At 43.6% G+C, this 23477-nt stretch overlaps 2 protein-coding genes across 2 annotated transcripts; both read right to left on the reverse strand.

Moving 5' to 3' along the window:
* Positions 1 to 954: 954 nt before the first annotated feature.
* LOC120645991 (zinc finger MYM-type protein 1-like) lies at positions 955 to 2453 on the reverse strand. Its single transcript, XM_039922690.1, has one exon. The coding sequence runs from the start codon at positions 2359 to 2361 to the stop codon at positions 955 to 957; it is 1407 nt and encodes a 468-aa protein (XP_039778624.1). The 5' UTR covers positions 2362 to 2453.
* Positions 2454 to 15767: 13314 nt separating this feature from the next.
* LOC120645277 (importin beta-like SAD2 homolog) lies at positions 15768 to 23437 on the reverse strand. Its single transcript, XM_039922083.1, has 21 exons — positions 23178 to 23437; positions 22409 to 22581; positions 22141 to 22311; positions 21317 to 21427; positions 21153 to 21230; positions 20234 to 20424; positions 20100 to 20160; positions 19862 to 19936; positions 19694 to 19771; positions 19554 to 19616; positions 19391 to 19474; positions 18966 to 19126; positions 18799 to 18838; positions 18568 to 18708; positions 18314 to 18433; positions 18007 to 18225; positions 17451 to 17624; positions 16693 to 17371; positions 16401 to 16606; positions 16181 to 16316; positions 15768 to 16086 (listed from the first exon to the last, which is right to left on the reverse strand). The coding sequence occupies exons 1-21, from the start codon at positions 23338 to 23340 to the stop codon at positions 15929 to 15931; spliced, it is 3282 nt and encodes a 1093-aa protein (XP_039778017.1). The 5' UTR covers positions 23341 to 23437; the 3' UTR covers positions 15768 to 15928.
* Positions 23438 to 23477: the final 40 nt, after the last annotated feature.

Raw genomic sequence — 23477 nt, forward strand, 5'->3', positions numbered from 1 at the left:
GAGAGCACGCTCGCGACGAGGCTCAACGCTCAATACGGACCAACCCGCTGCCACCCGGTGAAGTCAAGCGCGCGGCGGCTCGATCGCTCGATGTATCCAGCGCCCCTACGACCGAATAGTGGATCAAATTGCTTGCCTCGGACTTGATTCCGGTCGGACTTGATCAAATACACCGGAGCGGGAAGTGATGATCCAGATGCGTACAAGGGCCTATTTAAAAATATTCGGATCGCAATAAAAAAAATCACAATCCGATGTAGGGGTTATTATAAAACTTAGGGTCTATTTGCAAATATTCAGATCGCAATTAATTACTGAGATCCAAACTAGGGGTCTATTTGAAAATAACCGAGGTCTCCTCTGCAAAACATACGAGGGCCGCGGACATGGCATCCGGGGATGCCGAGCTGCCGCCCGCCGGCCATCGCTGACCTTGCCGTCGTACATCCCGCTCTCCCTTCTATATTTCCATGCCATCACATCCAGTCCGCCGTGGTTCCCTCACCTGCAGACTGAGACTGCAGTGTGTCTTCCTCGGCAGCGCCCGCGGGTTCATGTTCTGTTCATCTTCTTCTCAAGCTACCTGCTGGGTTCCTCTGTTTCGATCTGATACTGACAAGGTACGGGGTAACAATTATCATGCACTACAAGGAGTACTGATGGAATGAATGAAATTCATGCGAACTGATACATTCATGTAGCACTTCCCAGTGGCGGAACCAGGATTGAGTCGAACCCCGGGCCAAATTTTAAATATAGTTGTGACAAAAACTAGACGTCCACAAACTCAAAGATACATGAAAATATAAACAGAAAGAAAACATACAAAAAACGACATCGCGAAGTAATATATTTATTCTTCTTCAGCAATTGATCCAAGTCCAGAGGTAGAAGCTACTGCAAAATGAAAAAGATATATTAAATATCTAAAACATGTAGCAATGATAATGTAAATCAACAATTCGAATAAAGATTTTGTAAATACCACTCGAATGAGGTAGTTGAATCCTGTGCTTTTCGCATATCTTGATAGTGCCTTAATATCTTATCGTTTTCAATGGCAATAAATATATCTCTCTCAATATAGCACACCATGCGGTGATTTAGCCAATCATCAGCCATCTTATTCCGTAACTCAGTTTTGATGATATTCATAGCTGAAAAGGCCCTTTCTACAGATGCAGTTGCCACCGGCAATATCAAAACCAACTCAATAAGACGATAAACCAAATCTAAATCCCCATCTTTTCCAGTGTCAACCATCAACTCTGCAATCTTACCAAGGTCATTACAACTTGACCATTTGGTTTCATTTCTTACTTCATGAATGAATGTCTCAAGTTGCTCTCCCAACAATATCAGATCATATGGTTTAAAGTCGGCATCATATATTGAAGCAAGCTCAACTAACTTACTTATATCAAAGTTGGCAAAAGAATTCCTAGGATCAAGGCATGCAATGCATTTCAACAATTGTGTAGATCTTTCACCAAAGCGATTGTTTAACTCCACAATAAGTTGGTCAAGTACCACATTAAAGATTTCATGATGGAAATGATGTTGGTAAGTTACTAGCTGGCCTCCACGACCCCTCGAACGACCCCTTGCAACAGTTGTATCCAACATATTTGGCACTATGATGTTATGCTTGGCACAAAATCTTTTTGTACCTTCAAATATCTCTTCCCAACCATGTTCTCTAAGGTCTTTCACCTTCTGTAATGTGGCTCCAATCAATGCTACAGCATGAACTATATTTTGGTCCTTCCTTTGCAAGCATTGTGACAAATCATTAGTCTTACCCAGTACTTTTATCATAAGATGCATAATGAGCACAAATTCAAAACTCTCCATTTGTTTTAGCAAACCCGCTGCACAAGTTTTTGTTGTTGATGTTGGGCCATCATCACATATATTCTCTAACACCTCTAACACTGCTTGCCACATGAGTTGAAGACGGCACAAAGTTTTATGATGTGATCCCCAACGAGTATCCCCAGGTCTTGCAAGATTTGTTTGTTGGTTTTTCCCCCTCCCAGAAAAAATTTCATCATTTTCTAACCCTCTCACTAGATTATCATGATGTTCCTGGGCCAATTGGTCATGTCTCTTACAAGATGCATTGACAGTGTTAACAATTAAAGTGGTGTAGTTGAAGAAATCCGTGACAGATGAACAACACTTAGCAACTGAAACAACCACTAACTGTAACTGATGGGCAAAGCAATGTATATAAAAGGCATAGGGATTTTCATCTAGTACCAATCTTTGTAGCCCATTGAATTCACCTCTCATGTTTGATGCCCCATCGTATCCTTGTCCTCGTATGTTATGCATAGATAAACCATGAGCAAGTAGCATAGCATCCAAAGCACCCTTTAGTGCCGCTGATGTTGTGTCCGGAACATGTTGAACACCAAGAAATCTCTCAATCACATGACCTTTATCATTCACATACCTAAGACAACACAAGACCAACAATAATAAATGGTTAGCGCCAAGAAATCTTCACAAAAAAAGAAAGGACTACAAACATAATGGAGCAACTAACCTCAAAACAACAGCCATTATAGATGCATCGCGAGACTCATCAACAAGAATAGAGAACTTTTTGTCCCCAATGTCATCCAAAATGACTTTAGTTGTCAGTTTGGCACAAGCTTCACACATATCTTTTTGTATAAATGGTGAAGTCAATAAATTATTTCCAGGAGCATTATCAAGTAAGATTTTGGCACCTTCATCTCTCATTTTCAACCAATCAATCAATTCAAGAAAGTTTCCCTTATTGGAAGAGGTACGAGACTCATCATGTCCACGGAAGGCAAGACCTTGCAATAAAAGGAATCTCACAACAGCCAATATCACAGTGAGCCGACCTAAATATTCCTCCTGTTGTTCTTTGGTTATTTTCTGAATCACATTGTCCACACTTTGCCTTTGGTTTCTAAAATCCTCACAATGCTGTCTAGCGCAATTATGCAGGCTATCAACTTTACCCACATGTTCTCTAAATATTTGTGTTGCATTTTTCCAATTACTAACCCCCTCAGTTGTGAAAGCATCACCACCAAAATTATCACCGCGTCTTGGTTGCTTGAAAAGGTAACAGTAAAAACAGAAAGCTGCATCTTCGTGAACACTGTATTCCAACCAAGAATATTTTTTGAACCATGATTCAAGGAAGCTTCTTTTTCGACCACTCTGTATCTTTTTTGGATATACATAACCAATTGGTTGACATGGACCCCTTAACAAATATTCTCTTCTGACAATATCTCTAATGTTTATGTCATACTCCTCAATTGGTTTTCGGAGCCCAGGATCAACAACTATTTCTGTAGGATCAAACTCTATTGCTGCATTGGTAGTGGTAGGCAAGGGATCGTTGCTAGGAGGTTGGATCTCCTCAACCAGGGGACTGCCCTCAACAGGAGGTTCAACAGGAGCATCAACACTCATTTCAGTAAGGACATCATTTGGGATATTACTAGCACCGGTTTCTACCTCTTCGGAAAGATTTAGGTTGGTATTTATTTGTGACTGTGTTGGCATAACCGGTGTTACAGCCGGAGAAAAAAAAGATCTAATCGACCTATGCCTCTTCATCCTCAAATCTGAAAAATTGACAGTTTGACTCTATTACTCTAACATCAATACATCATAGTACTCTAATTTGGAGGAGGAGAAACCACCAGGGATGGATCTAGGGACTAAGGAGCATACCTCACTGTCAGTCTGTCACTGCCTCGGACGGAGACTCGGAGAGGGAGCAGTGCAGCAGGCTGCAGCCGTGCCGCTCAGGAGGCAGGGAGAGGGAGGGGCCGCCGGCGGGCAGGGGCCTACGGCCTGCCGGCTGCCGCCTGGCGCCTGCCAGGGAGAGAGAGGGCGGGCAGGGGCCTACGGCCTGCCGGCTGGCGCCTGCCGCTGCCTGCCTGGCCGCCTGTGCCCTGCGCCTGGCGCCTGAGGCCGGACCGGAGGGCCGAGGGCGGCCTTTGCCGTCGGCCGTCGCGCTGGCGGGTGGCGGCTGGGGGCTGGGGGTTGGGGCGGATCCGCGGATGCGCGTGGTGGCGTACTGGCGTGCGGGAGAGGCGGCGTCGGGGTTGGGGCGAACCGGCGAAAGGCAGGGGCGCACGGTCAGGTAGAAACCTCCTCCTCGATGTTGGGCTGGGCCAGTTCGAAAAAGTTGGAAAAAAAAATTTTGGGCCGAACCCCGGGCCATGGCCCGGGGTCTAAATCCGCCCTTGACGCCCGCCTAGGGGTCCGCCTACCACCCTAGGCCAGGCGACGGGCCTCGCCTCGCGATTTATCGCGCGGAATCGCGCCTAGGCGAGCGCCTAGCGGAACAGGGCTCTGAGTTCACTATTTACACTGACCAAAAATCTTTAGCACAACTGGACACTCAAAGGTTACATACTGCTTGGCAACAAAAGGTTTTCACTAAGTTATTGGGCTTCCAATATAAAGTTTTGTATAAAAACGGAGTGGAGAATAGTGCAGCAGATGCTCTCTCAAGACACCCAGCACCTCCTGTGCACATTATGCATATCTCTTGCACTGTTCCCCAATGGCTCACTTCGGTTGTTGCATCATATGCTAGCAACTCACAAGCTCAAGCGCTTTTACAACAGTTAAGTTTGTCTACTGGGGCTGTTGGTCACTACACTCTCCATCAGGGAGTTATCAAGTACAAGAACAAGATTCAGTTACAAGTTTATCATGCATTGCATGCTAGCGCAGTTGGAGGACATTCTGGATTTCCTGTCACATTTTCTCGTGTATCTCAACTATTCTATTGGCCCCAGATGAAAATAATGATCAAAGAGTGGGTTCAGAACTGTCAAACTTGCCAGCAAGCTAAACCTGACAGACATAAGTATCCAGGATTGCTGCAACCGTTGCCCATTCCTGACCAGCCTTGGCAAATGGTCACAATGGATTTCATAGAAGGATTACCAAGGTCCAAACATTACAACTGCATTTTGGTGGTGGTTGACAAATTTTCCAAATATGTGCACTTCATTCCCTTGTCGCATCCTTTCACAGCTCTCACTGTGGCTCATGCCTTTATGGATCACGTGTATAAATTGCATGGAATGCCCCTGTCCATTGTGACTGATCGCGATAGAATCTTCACAAGTCATCTCTGGCAGGAGTTGTTTAAGCTATCAGGCACACAATTAAAAATGAGCTCCGCTTACCATCCCCAGACTGATGGCCAAATCGAGAGAGTTAACCAGTGCTTGGAAACTTATTTACGCTGCTTCATTCATGCATGTCCTTCACAGTGGTACTCCTGGCTTTCCTTGTCTGAATACTGGTATAACACTTGCTATCACACCTCTCTTCAGACAACACCATTCAAGGCTTTATATGATTACGATCCAAATCATTTTGGCATTGTTGCCCTTCATGATATTTCAGTCCCTGACTTGTCTGATTGGCTTCACCACCGCAACCTTATGAACCAATCGTTGAAGCAGCATTTATCCAGGGCTCAACAACGTATGAAAAAACAAGCTGATCAAAAACGCGGTGAGAGGGTTTTTTCTGTTGGGGACATGGTCTACCTCAAATTGCAGCCTTACATTCAGACCTCCGTTCATCATCATTCCAACAACAAGCTATCATTCAAGTTCTTTGGCCCTTATGAGATAGTGGAAAAACTTCGTTCTGTCGCTTACAAGTTGAAATTACCACCCACTAGTGCCATTCATTCAGTGTTTCACGTTTCCCAGTTGAAGCAGGCGCCTGGTCAAGGTCATTCTGTGAGTACAGCCTTACCTCCTCCCGACTCTACTTTGCAGATTCCTATTCGTATCCTGCAACGAAGGTTGATCACCCGTGGTACAACTGTGGTGCTCCAAGTTTTGGTTCATTGGTCGCATCTGCCAGAAGATCTCGCCACCTGGGAAGATGAAACAGCCTTGAAGCAAAAGTTCCCCAAAGCACCTGCCTAGGGTCAAGCAGGCGTTCAAGGGGGGGGGAAATTGTCACCAGCTGTGACGACCCTGACTCTGCTGGTGGCCCAGAAGCATAGTCCATGAAGAACGGCAGAGGCAAGAGGACGGCCCGGCCCAATAAGCGTGTTGTCGGCCCAGAATGGACCTACGTGAGTTATAACTAGTAGCGTGTGCTCTCGCGAGGGCAAGTATGAACTCAACTAAGATGTAAAACATATCCTCTTGTTCTTAATCTGACCTCTGCCGTTCTCCCTAATTCCCGAGCTCCTCTTCTCCTACCTATTCGATCCACTGCCTTAGCCTAACACTTCACCACTTTTCCAATTCATTTTGGCCCTTCTAGCTTCATGCTACAATACATAACAGTCGCGCTACAGTACCATTTACTGTAGCACGAAGCTGAAGCTCGGCCCGGCGGAGCTGTGTCAAAGGGGGCCTTAGCAGAAAACATTGGACCCTTTTTTATATATTAAAATTTACTTAGAAAGCACGGAAGCTTCTTCAACATTCAAAACACGCATGTTGCAGCTCTGAACATACCGAGGCCTATCAATCCTGTCTCAGAATCAGTGTCTGGTTCATCGGTGAGAAGTGGCTAACAATGTATCTGGATCATTCCCGTAAAGTAATTAACGCTCTATTCCAAGGATTTCAACTCAGTCAAAATTCCCTGAATGCCCAGCGGTTCGGAGGACAGGGGAGGGGTTGCTCCGGCGGAGGATATTTGGCCCATTGATGCAAAAACCGTTGATGCAGAATACGGGTTCAATTCATTGAGGGAAGTTACCAATTCAGGAAAAAAAAAAAAAAAGAGAAACGGCTGGTATGATCTGATGCTGTAGCTCATGCGAATACACTACATCAAATCTCTTCTTTTTTGCAGCCAAAATTTACTCTGTCAAAAAAAAAAAAGTAGCAGCCGGTAAGTGACAACTGACAACCGAACATATGGGTTAAGGTATCAATTTACTTCTCATGGAAGGTTAAGGATGTATCAAAGTAGACGAGAGAGATCTGAACTGATTTCATGCCTCCCTTTCGCCTCTATAAAATTAACTGCTTGCAGGGCCCCAGAAGGAGCAAAGCACGATCAACAAAACACCTCTAGCTAGATCGGCCCAATGCAAGCAGAAGAATAGAGAGCTTCTTCTCCATACCACGCACACTTGGTCACCATGGCACATGCCAAGAAAGCCACAGGTGTTCTGCTGCTGGCAGCTCTCATCGTGGCCATGGCCATGGTCTTCTCATCTTGCCATGCTGCAGGTTACTAATTTTTGTCCTGCGTATTCCCTTCAAAAAAAAAAATTTGTCCTGCGTAGACGATCGACTACTAACGGCGATGCATTTTTGGTGACACTGACAGACTACTGCCACGCGATCGTTCCGTGCTCCGACGAGACGTGCAGCAACTACTGCCAGAAGAACAACTACAAGAACTTCCAGACGTACTGCACGCCGGGTCAGTACTACCCCAGCTGCTGCTGCCGAGTGCCGGATGCATGAACGATGGCCGGCATCCGGCGTCTGATCCGTCTGCCGCCGCCGTACCGCCGGAGAAATATGGTTATCATCGGCAGGAGTAATTGATGTAACGGTAGCACATAGCATGAATGAATGAAGGTGATGCTAATATAGTGTTTTCTGTCCTTGCAAATATCCTGAAAAAAATATTCAGCAGTTTTTCTGTCAGTAGTTTTGTCATCGAAGGAAAGTAAACAAGTTAACAGACCACATGTGGCTGGGCCAGGCCCATTAAAAATCAAGCCTAGTTTCCTTTTAAACAAATACGGCCTGTTGTGAATTACTGTATATGTTAGTAAAATACGTCCCGTCGCGCGCGCGCGCGTGGGTGAGGGCCAGGGGATTCTTTTGTCGCCGCCGATGCGTGCCCACGCCCCCCTTCGCTCGCTTCCACCGCGGATCGCCGTGTCGCCGGGCATTATTTGTCCGCCGCCGAGCCGTCCCGGTCACCGCCGCACGGTGCAGGAAACCGGCCGATCTGGCTTCCTTCCTTCCTCAGGCCGAGCTGCAGCTGCGCGCCCAGGGTCGGTGCCATCTCTTCTTCATTCCTCGCAACAACAGAAGAAGAAAAAAAGGGCATGTCAAGTTGCATTCCGAAGCATACACTATGACTGACTGAAAGCTACCGTTAGTCCTGAGCCAATGTAACCAACGACAAGGCCGCACACCAGAGTATTTTACAAGATTTTGATACGTCCCCGTATCTTGATTACATGCTAGACACGTAGTAATCTACACAACTCTACATCCATGTGATGGAGGATCTCTCTTCTCGCTCGAACGAGCGAGCACCGTGTGGTGGCAGCAAGGGAAGCCGACAAGAAACCAACCGAGCTCCGGGAGCCGCTCCTGACGCAGACGGGACTGCGACCCGAGTAAACCCCCGACCGCTGCCTGCCTTGGCTACTGGCTTACGCCTCGACTAATCATCAGACGATTACCACTGATTGGCCCATGAAATTCTCGAAGGTCATATGCAAACAATACCAGCCTGCATCAATTTTTTTTTCATTACTAGGGGGTTGGAATCTCGCTGTCAGCTTGACAGTGTGCATGATGCGTGATGGGAAACGTCTTCAGTTCCACAGGTCAATACATATTTATACGAAAATATTGAGCATACATATTCAAAACAAACATGGCGGTTTAATTCTTCCTCCCTCAAAATTATTTGGAACATGTTTGATGTTTATCTCATTTGATTCTAAGGTGTTACTTCAGGAGCAATTCCTTTTCTTTTCTTTTCTATGGAAGGTTAAAGGCTTACGGTATCAATTTACTTCTCATGGAAGGTTAAGAATGTATATCAAAATAGACGAGAGAGATCTGGCCTCATTTCGTGCCTCCCTTTATTAGCCTCTATAAAATGAACCTGCAGGGTTCCAAGTACCAAAGCAAAGCAGAAGAATTAGAGAGCTTTTTCGTCTCCATAGTCCATACCACGCTCGCACACTTGCTCACCCACCATGGCTCATGTCAAGAAATGCAATGGTGTTGTGATGTTGGCAGCTCTCATCGTGGCCATGGCGATGGTCTTCTCATCTTGCCATGCAGAAGGTAATGTGTAGTTCATGCAGCAGGTTATATATTACATTAATTAATTTTTACCCTGATCGAGTATATGTATGCCACAATGTTTAATTTGAACTGGGTGAGAATGACAGACTACTGCCACGCGATCGTTCCGTGCTCTGACGAGACGTGCACCTACTACTGCCAGAAGAACAACTACAAGAACTTCCAGACGTACTGCAAGAAGGGCCGGCACTACCCCATCTGCTGCTGCCGCGTGCCGGATGAATGAACGACGATGGACGGCGTCCGGCGTCTAATCCAGTAGTACTATACATAGCATGAATGGATGGGGTGATGCTATAGATAGTAGTGTTTTCTTTCTTTGCAAACATGCGTCCTGAATAAATAAAATATTCAGCAGATTTTCCATGTCAGTAGTTTGTTTCATCAGAGTAGTCATGCATCGAAGGAAGTAAACAGGTTAACATACAGAATTACAGATCAATCGGCTGGGCCAGGCCCATTAAAAATCAAGCCTAGTTTCCTTTTAGACAAATACGGCCTGTTGTGAATAACTACGTTTCAGCCAACCCTCTCGTCTCGAGAAATTAAGGGAATACGCAGCAATGCAAGTTGGGTGATGAAGACGAAGAACATATAGAGTGTAATTTTTTTTCTAGTTCTAGAAAAAGAAATAGTTAAACTCAATACACAGTGGATCTGATTTTCTAAACAGAATTTAAATCGGATACATGGTTTCAGTCAAAATGACCGTCGGATGTACTGCTGCTGCGGTGATCGTCGATCATCCCTGCCGGTGAATAGTAGCAGCAGCCATAAGTAGCTCCTGCATGCAACAATTTGGTAATAGGCAAAGTTTATATGCATTGTCATGCTTAATGCAAAACCCAATAAGCATCTCCCTGTCATGCTAGGTTTGGTTAAATTATATGCCGATTCACAATAAAATTTAGGAACAGTAGTGCATGCTTGTAAGGAACTATGCATGTAATTCATTTACATTGCAAGTTATATGCATAATACCAGCCAAATATTTCAGATTTGCTACTCCTTGTGAATTGATTGAGATCTTGCTTATATATATTCAGCTAGCAATTGCTGGAATTTCTACTAGAAACTGAATGGGATGAGGATATGGTGTTGGGGTTACCTGTGGCCTAGCTATACGGATCTAGAAGGAGATTTATTTCATCTAATAAATATATAAAGAGTAGAAACGAAAAAGGGTTGAAAATAGAATCCAAAAAGGATACATTTTTACCTGCAATATTTTATTAATTAATGCTGTGCCTGACTCAGGTGTAACTGTGCCTATGTATAAAGACTAAAAATCAGTAATACAGCAGAGAGGTCCAACTAAATATAAAGGCAAAATCAACTAGTCCTTTAGCTCCGGAATTCTCTAGTTTAATTTACATATTATATTTTATCGATCTTGTGAGATTTGTGTATTTATTCCTTGCCGGTTGTGCTGCCAAATTAATGCCATGCACCCAAATCACGCACCATTATGCAGATCCAAGGGGCAGGCCAAAAAAGAAACCAAGTGTAGTAATATAAGGAAATTGTTATTAAACCATTCCTTCATTCTCGTGATCATGTCTTGCGCCATGACATCCACCAATGCGGCCGGTACACTTGAAGAAGCATGCTATATACTCCCTCTGTTCTAAATTGTAGGTTGTTTAACTTTTTTTATCTCAAGTTTGTGCAGTCTAGAAATTTCTAGGGTCAGAGCTAGAAACGGGAAGCGCCCTGGGCTGAACCCCTTCAGTCTCTTAAGAATTGCGCTGATGCTGGTCTGTTCAGCCTCCTTTCTTGAGTTGTCACTTACTCCATAGATATAGTAGGAAACAGATGGGCTGGACCCAGGCTGCAGCACGCCCAGCCCGGGCCCTAGATCCGCCCTTTGATGACAACCCGCTAGATCCGCACCTAGAGATCCTAGTTTTCCTATCAGTCCTTGCGTACTTTTTAAGTAGAAATATGTAGAGAGATAGAGATACGATAGATATAGATATAGAAATATCTAGAGAGATAGAGACAATGTGGAATAATTCTGTGGTTAAGGTGTTGTCCATTAGTCTATCGCCTCATCAAGCTAGGATTGCTTCTACCTATTGCAACTGCCACGGTTGAAAGAGCCTTCTCGGCTATGAATATAATCAAGACAGATTTGCGCAATAGGATGTCCAATGAAGGGCTTAACAATTTGATACTCTGTTACATTGAGAAGGAGATTTTTAGAGGCCTTGATGGAGGTGAAATCAGGAAGACATTTCATGCCTTTAAAAATCGGGCTATTGACTTGCCTAGGCCACCAAGAAGGCCTAGACACGATTAAATTGGACACTTTTTCTTGCTCGGTTGGTCTTTGTTGAATTAATGGACAATTATCTTCAAATGAGAGGTATGATCATCGAACAATGTTTAAATTTCCCATAGGTTAGCTATTGATGTGCGTTCTTGCGATGTCATTTAAAATTGTGTTTGCAATGCGCCTCACCTAAAATTTTTTTCGAGCTCCGCCACTGGGTAGCTTGCAAAACGAGCACTAGTCATAGTTGTACTAGCAATCCTCTCATCTCAAATGGAGCACCATACATACCTAGCTTAGCTATGGGGCCCAACATTAGAAGCAGCGTGCACTCGGTGGCTGCTGCTTTTCTCATTGCTCTCGTGGTCAAATACCATAAATATTGCAGTAGTGAGACCAGCCCAAAATAAACGAGAGACAAAAGTAAAACGGTCCACAGAGGTTTCTTGTTCTGCGGCCTCCATATTTTTTTTGGCACGGCTCGACTAGCTATTGTTTGGGCCTCCAGAGCACTAAGAGCAGGTTAGTTAATTCTATTTCTTCTGTATTATTTATTAGAGAAGAAATCCTCCTAAAAAAATTAGAGAAGAAATGGCATGTTCTTGTGCGCCCGCTCCACTAATAATCATATTTTTAGATAACAATTCAAATGTTACTGGCTACTAATATTCAGGTTTGAGATAGCAAAACACATTAAATGTGTGCGAGAGCAAGGATCTGAAATGTCTTGTTGGATACACAATATATCATATATTCATATTTAACTATTATTTGAATCATACAAGATTTCCAACCTTTGCCACTGAGATCTGAAAACAATAATGCATGATTTACACTGGATTTGATTGTGTTTCTATATTAACCAGCAAAGAAGTCGAGCAATAGAATTTGGACACACAAAAAAAAAGATTAAAAAAAGCTATAGTCATTCAAATCTACTTCTCCTTCATGGCAGCCGTGAAAAGGATTGCAATCCGGCATCCGTGACCATAGTTCCTTTTTTTTTACGGAAGTCATTAGGGGATGCCCCTGCCTGTCTTTTTATACAAACTTTAATTAATTCAGATCTGTTTTTAATTTGATTCCACAAGGAATCGAACCTAGACCTGTTGGATCAGTGCTCCATAGTTCCTTAGAAAAACAAATTTTAAAATTACTTCAAAAAAGGTAGCACTTCCTTAATAAAAGCTACTTGTGGAAACTGTATTTTCACATGCAGTTCCTTATTATGGGCACTGTAAAATTTTCTTTCATTGTCAGGGGTCAGCGTCGGTCCAAATATTGTCTGGTAGTGAGGCCAGCCCAAAATAAACGAGACATAAAAGGTTCAGCAGGTTGGTTCTATTTCTTCTGTATTAGAGAAAGAAGCGCATGATCTTTTCTTTAAGGCGTAAGAATCACATGTTCTTGTGCACCGCTTCATAAATAAACAGATTTTGATAACAATTCAAATGTTACTGGTACACCATCAGAAGTTCAGTACTCAGATTTAAGATAGCGAAACATTAATGTGGGAGAGGGCAAGGATCTACAATGTCACATTTAACTATATTATTTGAATCTTACAAGATTTCCAGCCTTTGGCACTGAGATATGGACACATTAATGCAGAATCTACACCCGATTCCATTGCGCCTCTATATAAACCAGCAAAGCAGTCGAGCAATAGCATTTGGACACGATTTTTTTTTAAAAAAAAAACGTAGTCAGGCAAACCTGCATCAATTCTCCTCCATGGCAGCCGTCAACAGGATTGGGATCCAGCTCGTGTGCTCCATAGTTGCCGTCTCCATGGCTCTTCTGATCATGTCCTCCCATGCAGGTCTGCATTATTCTACTCTGCAATTCTCTGATGATCTTTAACGCAATTCAATCTTGTGCCTGCTAGTTCACTAAGCTCCGGATGTCATTGCAGGCAATGGCACTTTCATGTGCAAAGATTTAGGAGATCATACCTGCGATATGGAACAATGCGTGAAAGAATGCCTAAGCGCATTCGGCGTCCCCAAGGTTAACGGCGTTGATTGCACAAAAGATCCGCACAAGTGCTGCTGCCTAGTCAAAGATCCGCGCAAATAGAATACGATGGTCGATCGATGACCCAAATATTTCTTTGCTTATTAAGTGACAACTAATATAAGATTGTGGTGGCTAAATCTGTTCATGTAATCCATCAGCTAGCTCCTGCATGTAGTATGTCTGCCGTCAGACAATAAAAGAATGAGTTATTTACTGGCTCCTGAAGTGCTTTGTTAATTTTGGCTCCACGTAAATCAAAATTCTTACCTATGGCGAGTATTGAGAGTATATAGAGCCCTCTTGACTTGCCGTGGTCCTCCACTACTATTGTTAGGTCATCAGTAGTTAAAGGTCCAATTATGATGGCACTTCAGCAACAGTGAAAATAGTGGCAATACTATAGGTTGGCAAACTGATAGCTTGCTATCATGCTTCACAATAGTGCAGTATCTTGTAATTTACAAAATTGGAAAGAATAAAATGACAAGTTGCTCCACCATATCCTACCAAAAAGAATACACCTTGACTCATAGGCTTCAAATTTAAGTGCTTAGCTCACTAACATTTTCATTAACAACTAGAAATGCTAGCGGTGTTGCCGCGTATGGCCAGTGTGTAGGCTGCTTCCACTGCAGATGGGTCTCTGATTTTCCGTCTGCTATAGTAAGTTGAGGTAGCTAAGGATCGGATGGGTACTGGGGCTTCTTATCCGTTGATTTTGAGATCTCTTGCCTGTGTTAGTAATTTTTGTAGTGAGCTCCAACATTATAGTTATTACTTACAAATTTAGTGGTACATAAACTAATATGTAGAGTAATAGTTATTTTATGTAGGTAGCTCTTTAATTTTTTCTTAGGTGACATAGGTAAGGCAAATCTGTCGCTTTGTTATTTTCACGTAGGTGTCATGGTTCGGGGAGGGCAGCGCCGTCGTGCGTAGCTACGGCACCCGGCACTCCGCCCTCTCCTGCTCCTTCCTCCGGTGCCTTTCCATGGCGGGCGGACAGTGGATGTACCTATGGTATGTTTTTTTATTTTTTACCTGTGGTTGGATAAATATTTTTTTAAAATAAATGTTGTAGATTCTGGAATATTAGGTATATTTTTGTTTTGAAGTGTATGTTCTGTTGAAATGTGAAAATTTGTGCAGGAGAATTGGAAAAGAGCATTGAATTCTATTTGCTTTATATGAAATTTGTAGATTTTTTGAATCCGGAGTAAAAAGTACCTGAGAGAGAGGGATGTAGCGGGTTATTTTTGATAAAGAACGCGGGGCTTTCAAAAAATTACCTTAGAGGAGGATTGTACTACGGATTAATTTCTCTGAAGTTCGAGTGGTTTTATCGGGTTGATTTCGCTAAAGTTTAATATATCTTTTTTTGGAAATAAATGCTAGAGTACGTTGAACCCGTAGAAACGCTCTGTGCAAATGTTGTAGATTTTGGAATATTAGGTATATTTTGTTTTGAAGTGTATGTTCTGTGTTGGGCGGTGGCCAAGTAGAGCACGAGCCCGTCATACTCTATTCTATCTTCTATCCTGACTACCACTGGTGGGCCCCACGCAGAAGTTTTTTTTAACCCCCCACGCCCTCCCCCCTTCCTCTCTCTCTCCGCGCGCGAGGCGCCCCTCCCCTCCTCCCTCCCCACAGCCGCGGAGCTGTGCGGCGCGGACGGGCCTCGCTGCGGCCAACTCCCGACGGAGGCGAGGCGGGCAGAGCAAGGGCGGACAACGGCGTGGGTCCTCGCGCGAGCGGCGCCGCAGCCTCGAGCTCTAGCACGGCGGGGCCACGGAGTCGCGGCGGAGGCCCTCGCGGGGCGCGGCGGCGGAGGCCCTCGCGGGGCGCGGCGGCGGAGGCCCTCGTGCAGGGAGCGGGGCTTGCGAGCGCGCTGCGGGCGAGCGGCCGCGCGTCGGGCGGTGAGCGTACTGCGGGCGGTGCGTGACAGGCACTGCGGCTCGGTCCCCTTCCTCTCCCTCTCTACCTCCCTCTCTGTCTGGCGGCGGGCGGTGGGGCGGCGAGCTGCAGCTCTATCGGGCGGCCTCGACGGCAGACGGCGGGGCTGGCCAGATTTGGTGGCCTCGAGCTCCGCCCGTGGCGGCGGCAGCCGGATCTAGCAGCCTCGACGTCCGGCTATGGCGGTGGTGGCACCCTCCTCGAGCTCCGCCGCGCCGACGGCAGCTTCTCCAGGCACAGCGGCGACGCACGAGCAAAGGCAATTGGCGAGGCGCGGCGGCAGCGCACGAGCGGGGGCGGCTGGCGAAGCGGGGAGGGACTGCAGGTTGATTTCTACTAAATACAGGGTTCTTTTTGCAAAAAAAAAAACCAGGTAACGCGTGATCTAAGCCGTCCATGGGCCGATCCGACGGCCGAGGTGAACCGCGCTGACGTGGCCACGCTCGGCGTCGACCTTTTGGTGCGTGAATCGTTTTAAGAGATTCCATAGATTAAAAAAATAAGAGCAATATCAGACTCACATTGAAGCAATACTCAAGGGGGTGAAAAACAAAAGCTAAATGAAAAGAAAAAAGAAACCTATAAAACAATAAATCCTGCACATGTATCCTATCCTCTAAGCTTGTCGACCAACATGGCACAGATGTTCGTACTCAGGAAACGTCTCTGCGATTCTCTCAACTAGACCATCTGGCAACGTTTGGGCCTGCAGTGCAGGTTGCTTCTGGATCAGAGAAAGGACCACTAGTTGTATGTCCACTTCATCCAGAGAACCTGCATTTGCTCCAAAGAGACAAATATATGGTCATGAAACCATCCCAATTTTTAGGGAGAAAAATATATCGATGAAACAATTCAAAAAATTTACCCAATTCAATGTCTTGGGTTTCCTCATCCAGATCTCCTTCCTCAACAACCTCAATTGACTCAGCTGCAGCCGCCAGCGCATACCTTTCAAGGAATTCCTCTTCCGTCTCTTCTCGCACATCATCATCCTCCGAATCCTAATTGTGTTATTTCTTTTATATTTAGTAGTGCACTTAAGCATGATTAGAAAACATAGAAAGCATGATTCTACATTCTGATACCTCATCGTCATCTTCAGTGTCTTCCTCCTCTTCATCATCATCAAGATCTTCAGCGCCAACATCATCGTCATCATTATCCCCATCCTCCTCAACTTCCTTCAGCTGAATGCAAGATTCCATCAATGATACATAGCAGTCTTGAAAAACTTTGGTGCCAACCATGGACAGGACCAAGAGATGCTCAATCACCGTTGATAGTGTTAGCACTGCATGAAGGTAGCAAATAGTAAAAATATCCTCAATGTTGCAAGATGGCAGAGAAAATATCAACAAGATTAAACATAGCAGTTACCAGCTAATTTGATCTCGGATTCAGATGATAGACCAGGACTGAATGAGCTGCTTGAGACTTGTGCCAGTGCAGATGCCCAGATAGTATAGCCGTTACCATCATAGTTGTTCAAGACTTGTTCAATGGCATCTGGATAGCAAATGTAGCATGACGAAATTGCCAACAATAGTGGTTTCCATATCCCCGCAGGACTTTCAGATATAGACTTGAAATGGGAAAACGCTGCTTGCGCAAAGGATACAGCAATAGCCTTTCTAGCATCTTCAGTTCCAAGGGAGAAATTTGGAGCGTGCAATAGTGTATGGATGCATGAGCATGCCCTCCATGTAGCAGATGGGTAGGCTGCAATTGCCCTGGTCACAAAATTAGACACCCGGCCAATGACTGAACTCTGTGAACCATTTTCAGACTGCGAAGGAAGCATTTTCAGGAAGAAACCAGTGAGGTCAAATCTTTGGTGGAAATTGATGGCTTCTTTAATTGTGTTGAAAACTCCCTGATCCTCCATCTCCTCCCAGGAGTCCCAGTTAGCAATAGTGTCAGCCCATATAGGTACTAGCTCAAATACCTTCATCCTTGCAGTTTCTTCCATGCAAGTCACAGACCTCATGACAAACTCAAGTAACACAGAAGCATCATTTACACATGATGGAGGTGGCAATGAAGAACAAGAGTTCTCCTGAAATGAATATAAAAAAACAGTCAAGCAACTTTCACTGCATGAATACTCAAGACAGCAGGTAAACAGCAAACTTTACCATATGCTCAACTGGCAACAACCAAGCTCTTTGTAGCAGTAACGAAAATGTTCGAGCAATAGAAGACTGGCCTGAGTGCCAGACCCTCTTTTCATGTTTCCTGTTTTCATCTGGCGCTGAGCTCTCCCAAGCTTGAGCCATCGCTACCAGTGAGGTAAAACCCTGTTCAACAACCTGAATAGAAGATATATTTAATAGTGCAGTTGGGATTTTGTCAAGAAATTCAACATGCTAGGAATACTGGCATATCATGCAATGTGATCGTAAGGATATGACTGACAAAACATGTGTTTCTTAAAAAAAACGCTCTCGGTAGTTCCACATGATGGTATTAATTGTTCTACGGAAAGAAGTTTAAAGATGGATTCAGATTCTCCAATTTTAATTCCAGTGAGTATAGTGAGTCAGCTTAACTGTAATTTCTGAAAGGCAGGTAACAATTTTACTAATATGGATGTAATAATTGATCATATTATTAAAAGCTTGCAATAATGATTTAACCTGCTTGTACAAAGTATCAAAATATCGGACACATAGAAGATAGATGCACTATTACCTGAGGCCAGGGATCTGGAACAGGGGGCAGAAGCTGCATTACAGTATTGGCAATGTTAGACACAATTTCGGGAATATGAGGCAGAACTTTTTCTTGCCCACCCTCAACTATAGTGCCCAGAAGTTTAAACAGAAGAGCAGATTCGTTTTCATCTCCAGTACTTATTCTTTTCACAACCGCTTGCAAAAGAATGAGCCAGTCAGGTGGAGCATAACTGTTCTGCAAAATGCACAGAGAAAATACCTCAGTTTATACAGGGGCGCGTGGACCACAAATTCCACAATGAACAAATTTGTTCGACTGTTACCTCGATTAGTTCTGCAATAGCACCAGAAGCAGAGGCACAAACTGGATAGCAAGTTATGTCCTCCATATCCTCCATGGTCAATGCCTTCATTAAGGAATGATAAACACTAGTGTTCATTGCCTACAGGTAAGCAAACAAAATTAAGAAGCCAAATATACAATTTACAGGAATATACATATTACATGAAGTCTTTTACTTTGATCCAGTATGTCCTATGAGATGATCAAATTACAAAAACAAGGAAAGGAAGCAACCTCTGGTAGGCACATCGCAAGCTGTCCAATAACCCAATTAGCTGTTGAAATTAAATATGGGCTGCATGGATCCATTGAATACAATGGAAGAATCCGATTCCTGATCAATGTAACTGTCAACTCTTTGTTCTCAGTCAGAAACTGCAAGATGGAGACTGAAATAAATCAGCATTTATAATAAAATAGGTTCGAATAAGACACCATATGAATGGTGTAATTAAAAAGTCTTACATCTTGGAGGCCTCCATATGCCATTAAAACGCCAAAATAACTGAAATGAATGATAGTGAAATCAACTATTTAGTACATCAGGGTTAGTAAAAACTGACATAGAAATATGTATGAATGTCTGTACTCCTTTCATTTAGCATAAAAACAAGTGATTATTATCATCTTACTTCCGCACAGCCCTTGATGATGCATCTTCGCCATGAGAAGGTATAGGAAATTTTGACAGGAATGGAATGACCAATAACTCCCCAATGGAGCTCCTTTCTGATTTTCCTTTACTTTTATCACCTTTCTTGCGCTTGGATGCTGCAGATGCAACTGGTGGACCCTGAAACCAACAAATAATGTGCAAGTAAATGAGTAGAACATCTCCACATCTTGTTTAAATTCAACAAGCTACCCAGTTCAATCAAGGACTGAAAATGAGTATGAACTTGGAAGGTTGTGCATGTACCTACTAAAACACTCAATATAGAATCCGTAAGTCATGGACTACAATATAGTAATTCAATGTCTAAAAATGTTTACCTCAGACTGAACTCAATACTATGTGTGTTCAATAAACTAGAAGAAAAATAAAAGGAATCACAACCTTTGACAGTGCTATAACACCAAGTAAATTGATTGCACTTTTCCTTGCAGTGAATAAATCCTCAGTCCACCCTGAAATTTCATCCTGCCAAAAAAAATAGCAGCTAACAGCATGAACAGTTGAACACCAGAAAAAGACTAGAAATGCTGAATCCTGTACATACAAGTTCAGAAGGAAGATTCTTTTGCAAATACTCATCAGTATCTTCCTCCCACTCTGCTATATCCTAAATGCAGACAATAGTTAATCAAAAGAAGCACATATAAGGTATGCATATGAACAAACAAAAGATTGGTTGCTAACCTTCTCATTCAATGCTAGTGCTGGAAAAATTGCTGAATCCAGAAGTGAAGAAAAATGTGGTGAAACAAGTCGCCACCCCTGCAAACATGAGAGCAGATGGACTTATGGACATAAGGTTCGAGCATATGAGAGTATTATGAATCCCAATTATCAGGTGCAGATACTTACTGGTCCTGTTTCCAAAACTCGAGAAATCACATCAAATGCTAATGAAAATATCCTGTTGGGGAGAGAGTCGAGTCCCTGCAATCATATTGCTATCTTAGGATCTCATCCAGTAATAATTAATAAAAGTTACTACAGATCCATTGCAACATCCATTAATCTATAATGTCAGTGTGGGCTCAGAATGCTAGTCTCCATCGTGTTGCACAAACAATTGAATTTCATAAGATATAGAACTTACACTTAAATTAATGCTTTGTTTTGATATTTTGATTGCGCAGTTGACAATATGTGGCATCTGGCTGAGAACATTGGAGAGTAAGTATTATGAAAAATATGCAAGAAAACAAGAACAGTAAATGCTAAAGTGCATACTCATCTGCATGCTTCCGGTGCCGAGTAACAAGTGCGCAAAATATAATGAGACATCTCTTTGCAATCTTGAGCCTCATCATAGCTCCATCTTCAGGAAGACTATTAAAGTCCAAAGAATGTAGTATACGGTACATGTCTTTGCAAAAGGAAGGCAAAATTTGCTTCACCCTAGATGGCATGTATGACCTGATCTGCAAGAGTATAACAATTAGATACCCATGAGAAAAGGTTAGCAATTAACAGGCATGCATAACAAAATTGATACGTTGCAATATTACAACAATGTCAATGCATAGAGAGGCGTGTAATGCGTTAGGAAAATAAAAGAGCATAGCCAAACCCGATATGGCAATCCTATAAAACCTCCTTAAACAAACATTAAAAAAAACTCGACCGGGTGGGGAAAGACCGCCCCACCGGTATTAACTTAAGAAGAAGCCTCGGCTTCCCCGACCGAGAAAATCCCCGAACCCTGGCCCCGCCCTGACACTGGGAGACGTAACCCCTGGGAACTGTGCCTGGGCCATATAAGGGTCCTCAGGCCGACCTGGGCCATCTCACAACCAGTGCTTTGGCACACGGAGCCAGCGAGGGGATTTTTTTTACCCTCAGCCTGAAATTCGCTCCCACAGGGAGTCGAACTCAGGACCTGAGGGGTGCCGCCGGAGTGACTAACCAACTGGGCTAGCATCCTTAAACAAACATGAAAATTACACTGCTCAACTCACCATTTCATTGATCTACATTCCTATATTTTAATCATTGATAATCTTAAATATATTTCTGCAAGTGGCACATAGTTTGAATAAAGCAATTTTCAGATTTTCTGCAACGCCTTTATTATGATTTTGTCATGATTCAAGAAAATGTTGCAATGATCTTGTCAATACATGAAGAATTCATGAAAACAGGGGCTTACAGTGAAATACATGCATTTGCATGTGATGAGTAAGAGCTGCTCATATTCCAATTTAGTCGCATCGGGTGACAGCAGAACCTATTGCACACACCATAAATGTTCAAAAGAACAAGATCATACTGGATATATCATTTAACAGAAAAAAGAGTGCACAAACAGAATACCTTGTCAGCAAAATGATGGAATGTCACTTGCAATGGTACGAGAATCTCAGCTGCAATTTGCTCCAATTGTTGTGGAACAGGCTCTTTTGCAACTTTTGGATTCAAGAAATACTGCAGGATGAAATAAATTAGAAAAAAGAAAAAGAAATATGCTACCTATTAAAATACTCCCTCCATCCAGTTTTGATTGACATATTTCCATATGGCACAATGACCAAGATCACAAGTGTTCTTATCAATCTACTATTCTTTATTGAGGGAGATTCCTCGTTTCACACACCGCAGCCCACATTGAAAACCGACGGACCAATCAAATTGCGAAGAGGAAGCGGAATGGGTTATTGCATTGGGGAAACTCCGAGGTGGAGACAATATACCAATCAAATTTGGATTTCTCAATTTTGATAATATATCTATCAAAACTGGATGTAGGGGGACTACTATATGTGAAATGTGGAACATCAGTGAATATAACAACAAAAATAAATTAGCGTGGAGCTTCAGTAGAAGTCTGATAGTGGCATACTAAGAACTTGCTAGCAAATTGAAATGCAAAGTAGTGACTATAGCATCTCGAACAGAGTACGCTAAGAAATAAGAATAATAGCAAGCTCCAAAAGTAAAGGGAATTTGGGAGGAATCAATTTTCAGTCTACAGGAAAGCTAGTAACTTTTACCCTGGACAATAAACTTTTAACTGTAAAGGATGCAAGGGCCACATTGTACAGACATCAAAGTCATATGTTCATGCTTCTGGAGAAACTGAAAGCGAAGCAGATGGTTTTCCAAAAACACAACTGAAGCATAGAAAGGAAGAGATATACCTGGAAGGGCCTAACCGCAGATTGAAGTACTTTGAGAGCATTAATGGTATTCCACTCAGGATGCTGGCCTGGACTAATAAGATTACTGCTCTGGATCACTAGTTTCAGCTGAGGGATAAGCTCAGGCCACAAGTTATCCTTGACAAAATCTTTTTCAACAACTTGGCGGAACTGTTGTGTAGAAATTGTAGAGAACATAAGTCATTTGTAAAACAGCCTTACTAGTGAGGCATCTAGTTGCAGGGCTCTCGAGGGGTATAGGACTTACAGCTTCAATCAGCACTCGAAGAATTGCAGGTTCTACTTGGAGCAAAGTTTGGGCAAGTTGGTCGCGAAACTCCTTGTAAAGCTGAGATGAAGACAGGCTGCTTTCCATATTGCGCCGGATGAAATTCTTCAAGTACGTAGCGGCAGCAACTCTTACCCCTTGATCACCATCCCCTATAACGGCAACAAAAATAGGAAGAATAGAATCAGTGGATTTTCTTAAGTAAATGGTACGAAACTTTGGGTTCTCTGGAAAAGGATTTTTTTCCTCAAAAAAGAACATATGAGTCTCCGTCGATTCAATTGTACCCATGGTTTCAAACTTGGTCAATTCATTTATGTTCCTCATTCCATGCTTTGCCTAAACTGTATCTTTCCATGTACAGCATCACCGACGTGGTATCCAGTAGTTCCATCTTTTAAGAAAAAAATTAAGGATGTCTAAAAAAGAAAAGAAAATCAAGGAGGATTCTAGGTGCTCTGCGTGCCAAATCAACACAAATGCATCGACCCCTCAAAGCTGCCTGTCTCATCGCCAGAGCTACGACTCTACGAGCGTATCAATTCCTAAAGAGGGAAAGCTACGATTTTTCCCGTGAATCACAGCGAAACAGGAGAAGTGCACTTGCTGGCGGCTTGACCGTGCGCACAATTCCTAAAGCCTAAAGGGCAATAAAAGGCACAAGCTTTCGCAAAATCGCAGGGAACTAGAGCTGCCGTGAGCGCGCAGCTTGAACCGCAAGCAGTGGCCGGAGGGAGGAAGGGGGTACCTGCGGCGACGGCGAGGATGGCGAGGGGGAAGCGCGGGTCGGCAGCTGCCCTGTCGAGCCCCGCGGCGGCGGCGTCCACCGCCGCCTTGTCGGGGCTGATGGTGGCGGCGAGGAGCCGCCGCAGCTCGTCGCCGGCAAGGGCGGCGGGTGTCTCGATCTCCATGAAGCCTAAACCCTAGGATTTTCTCCGCCTTTCCCCTTTTGACCAACTGAAGTGGCAACTAGCAAGTGGAGGGAAAGAAGAGGAGGGGATGTTTGCGCGGGAGAGCGTGGCGGGAAAAATAAAAGGTAATGACTCTG

This window comes from Panicum virgatum, chromosome 8K, assembly GCF_016808335.1.
Source record: "Panicum virgatum strain AP13 chromosome 8K, P.virgatum_v5, whole genome shotgun sequence".
NCBI lineage: Eukaryota > Viridiplantae > Streptophyta > Magnoliopsida > Poales > Poaceae > Panicum > Panicum virgatum.

Bases quoted from the DNA above. Each gene is read 5' to 3' on its own strand.
- LOC120645991 (XM_039922690.1), bottom strand. From the start codon at position 2,361: ATGCTACTTGCTCATGGTTTATCTATGCATAACATACGAGGACAAGGA.
- LOC120645277 (XM_039922083.1), bottom strand. From the start codon at position 23,340: ATGGAGATCGAGACACCCGCCGCCCTTGCCGGCGACGAGCTGCGGCGG. The intron at 19,617-19,693 runs GTTAGCAACCAA...GTCTGCATTTAG, and splicing joins CACTAGCATTGAATGAGAAG to GATATAGCAGAGTGGGAGGA. The intron at 19,475-19,553 runs GTATGTACAGGA...TTTTTTTGGCAG, and splicing joins AGAATCTTCCTTCTGAACTT to GATGAAATTTCAGGGTGGAC.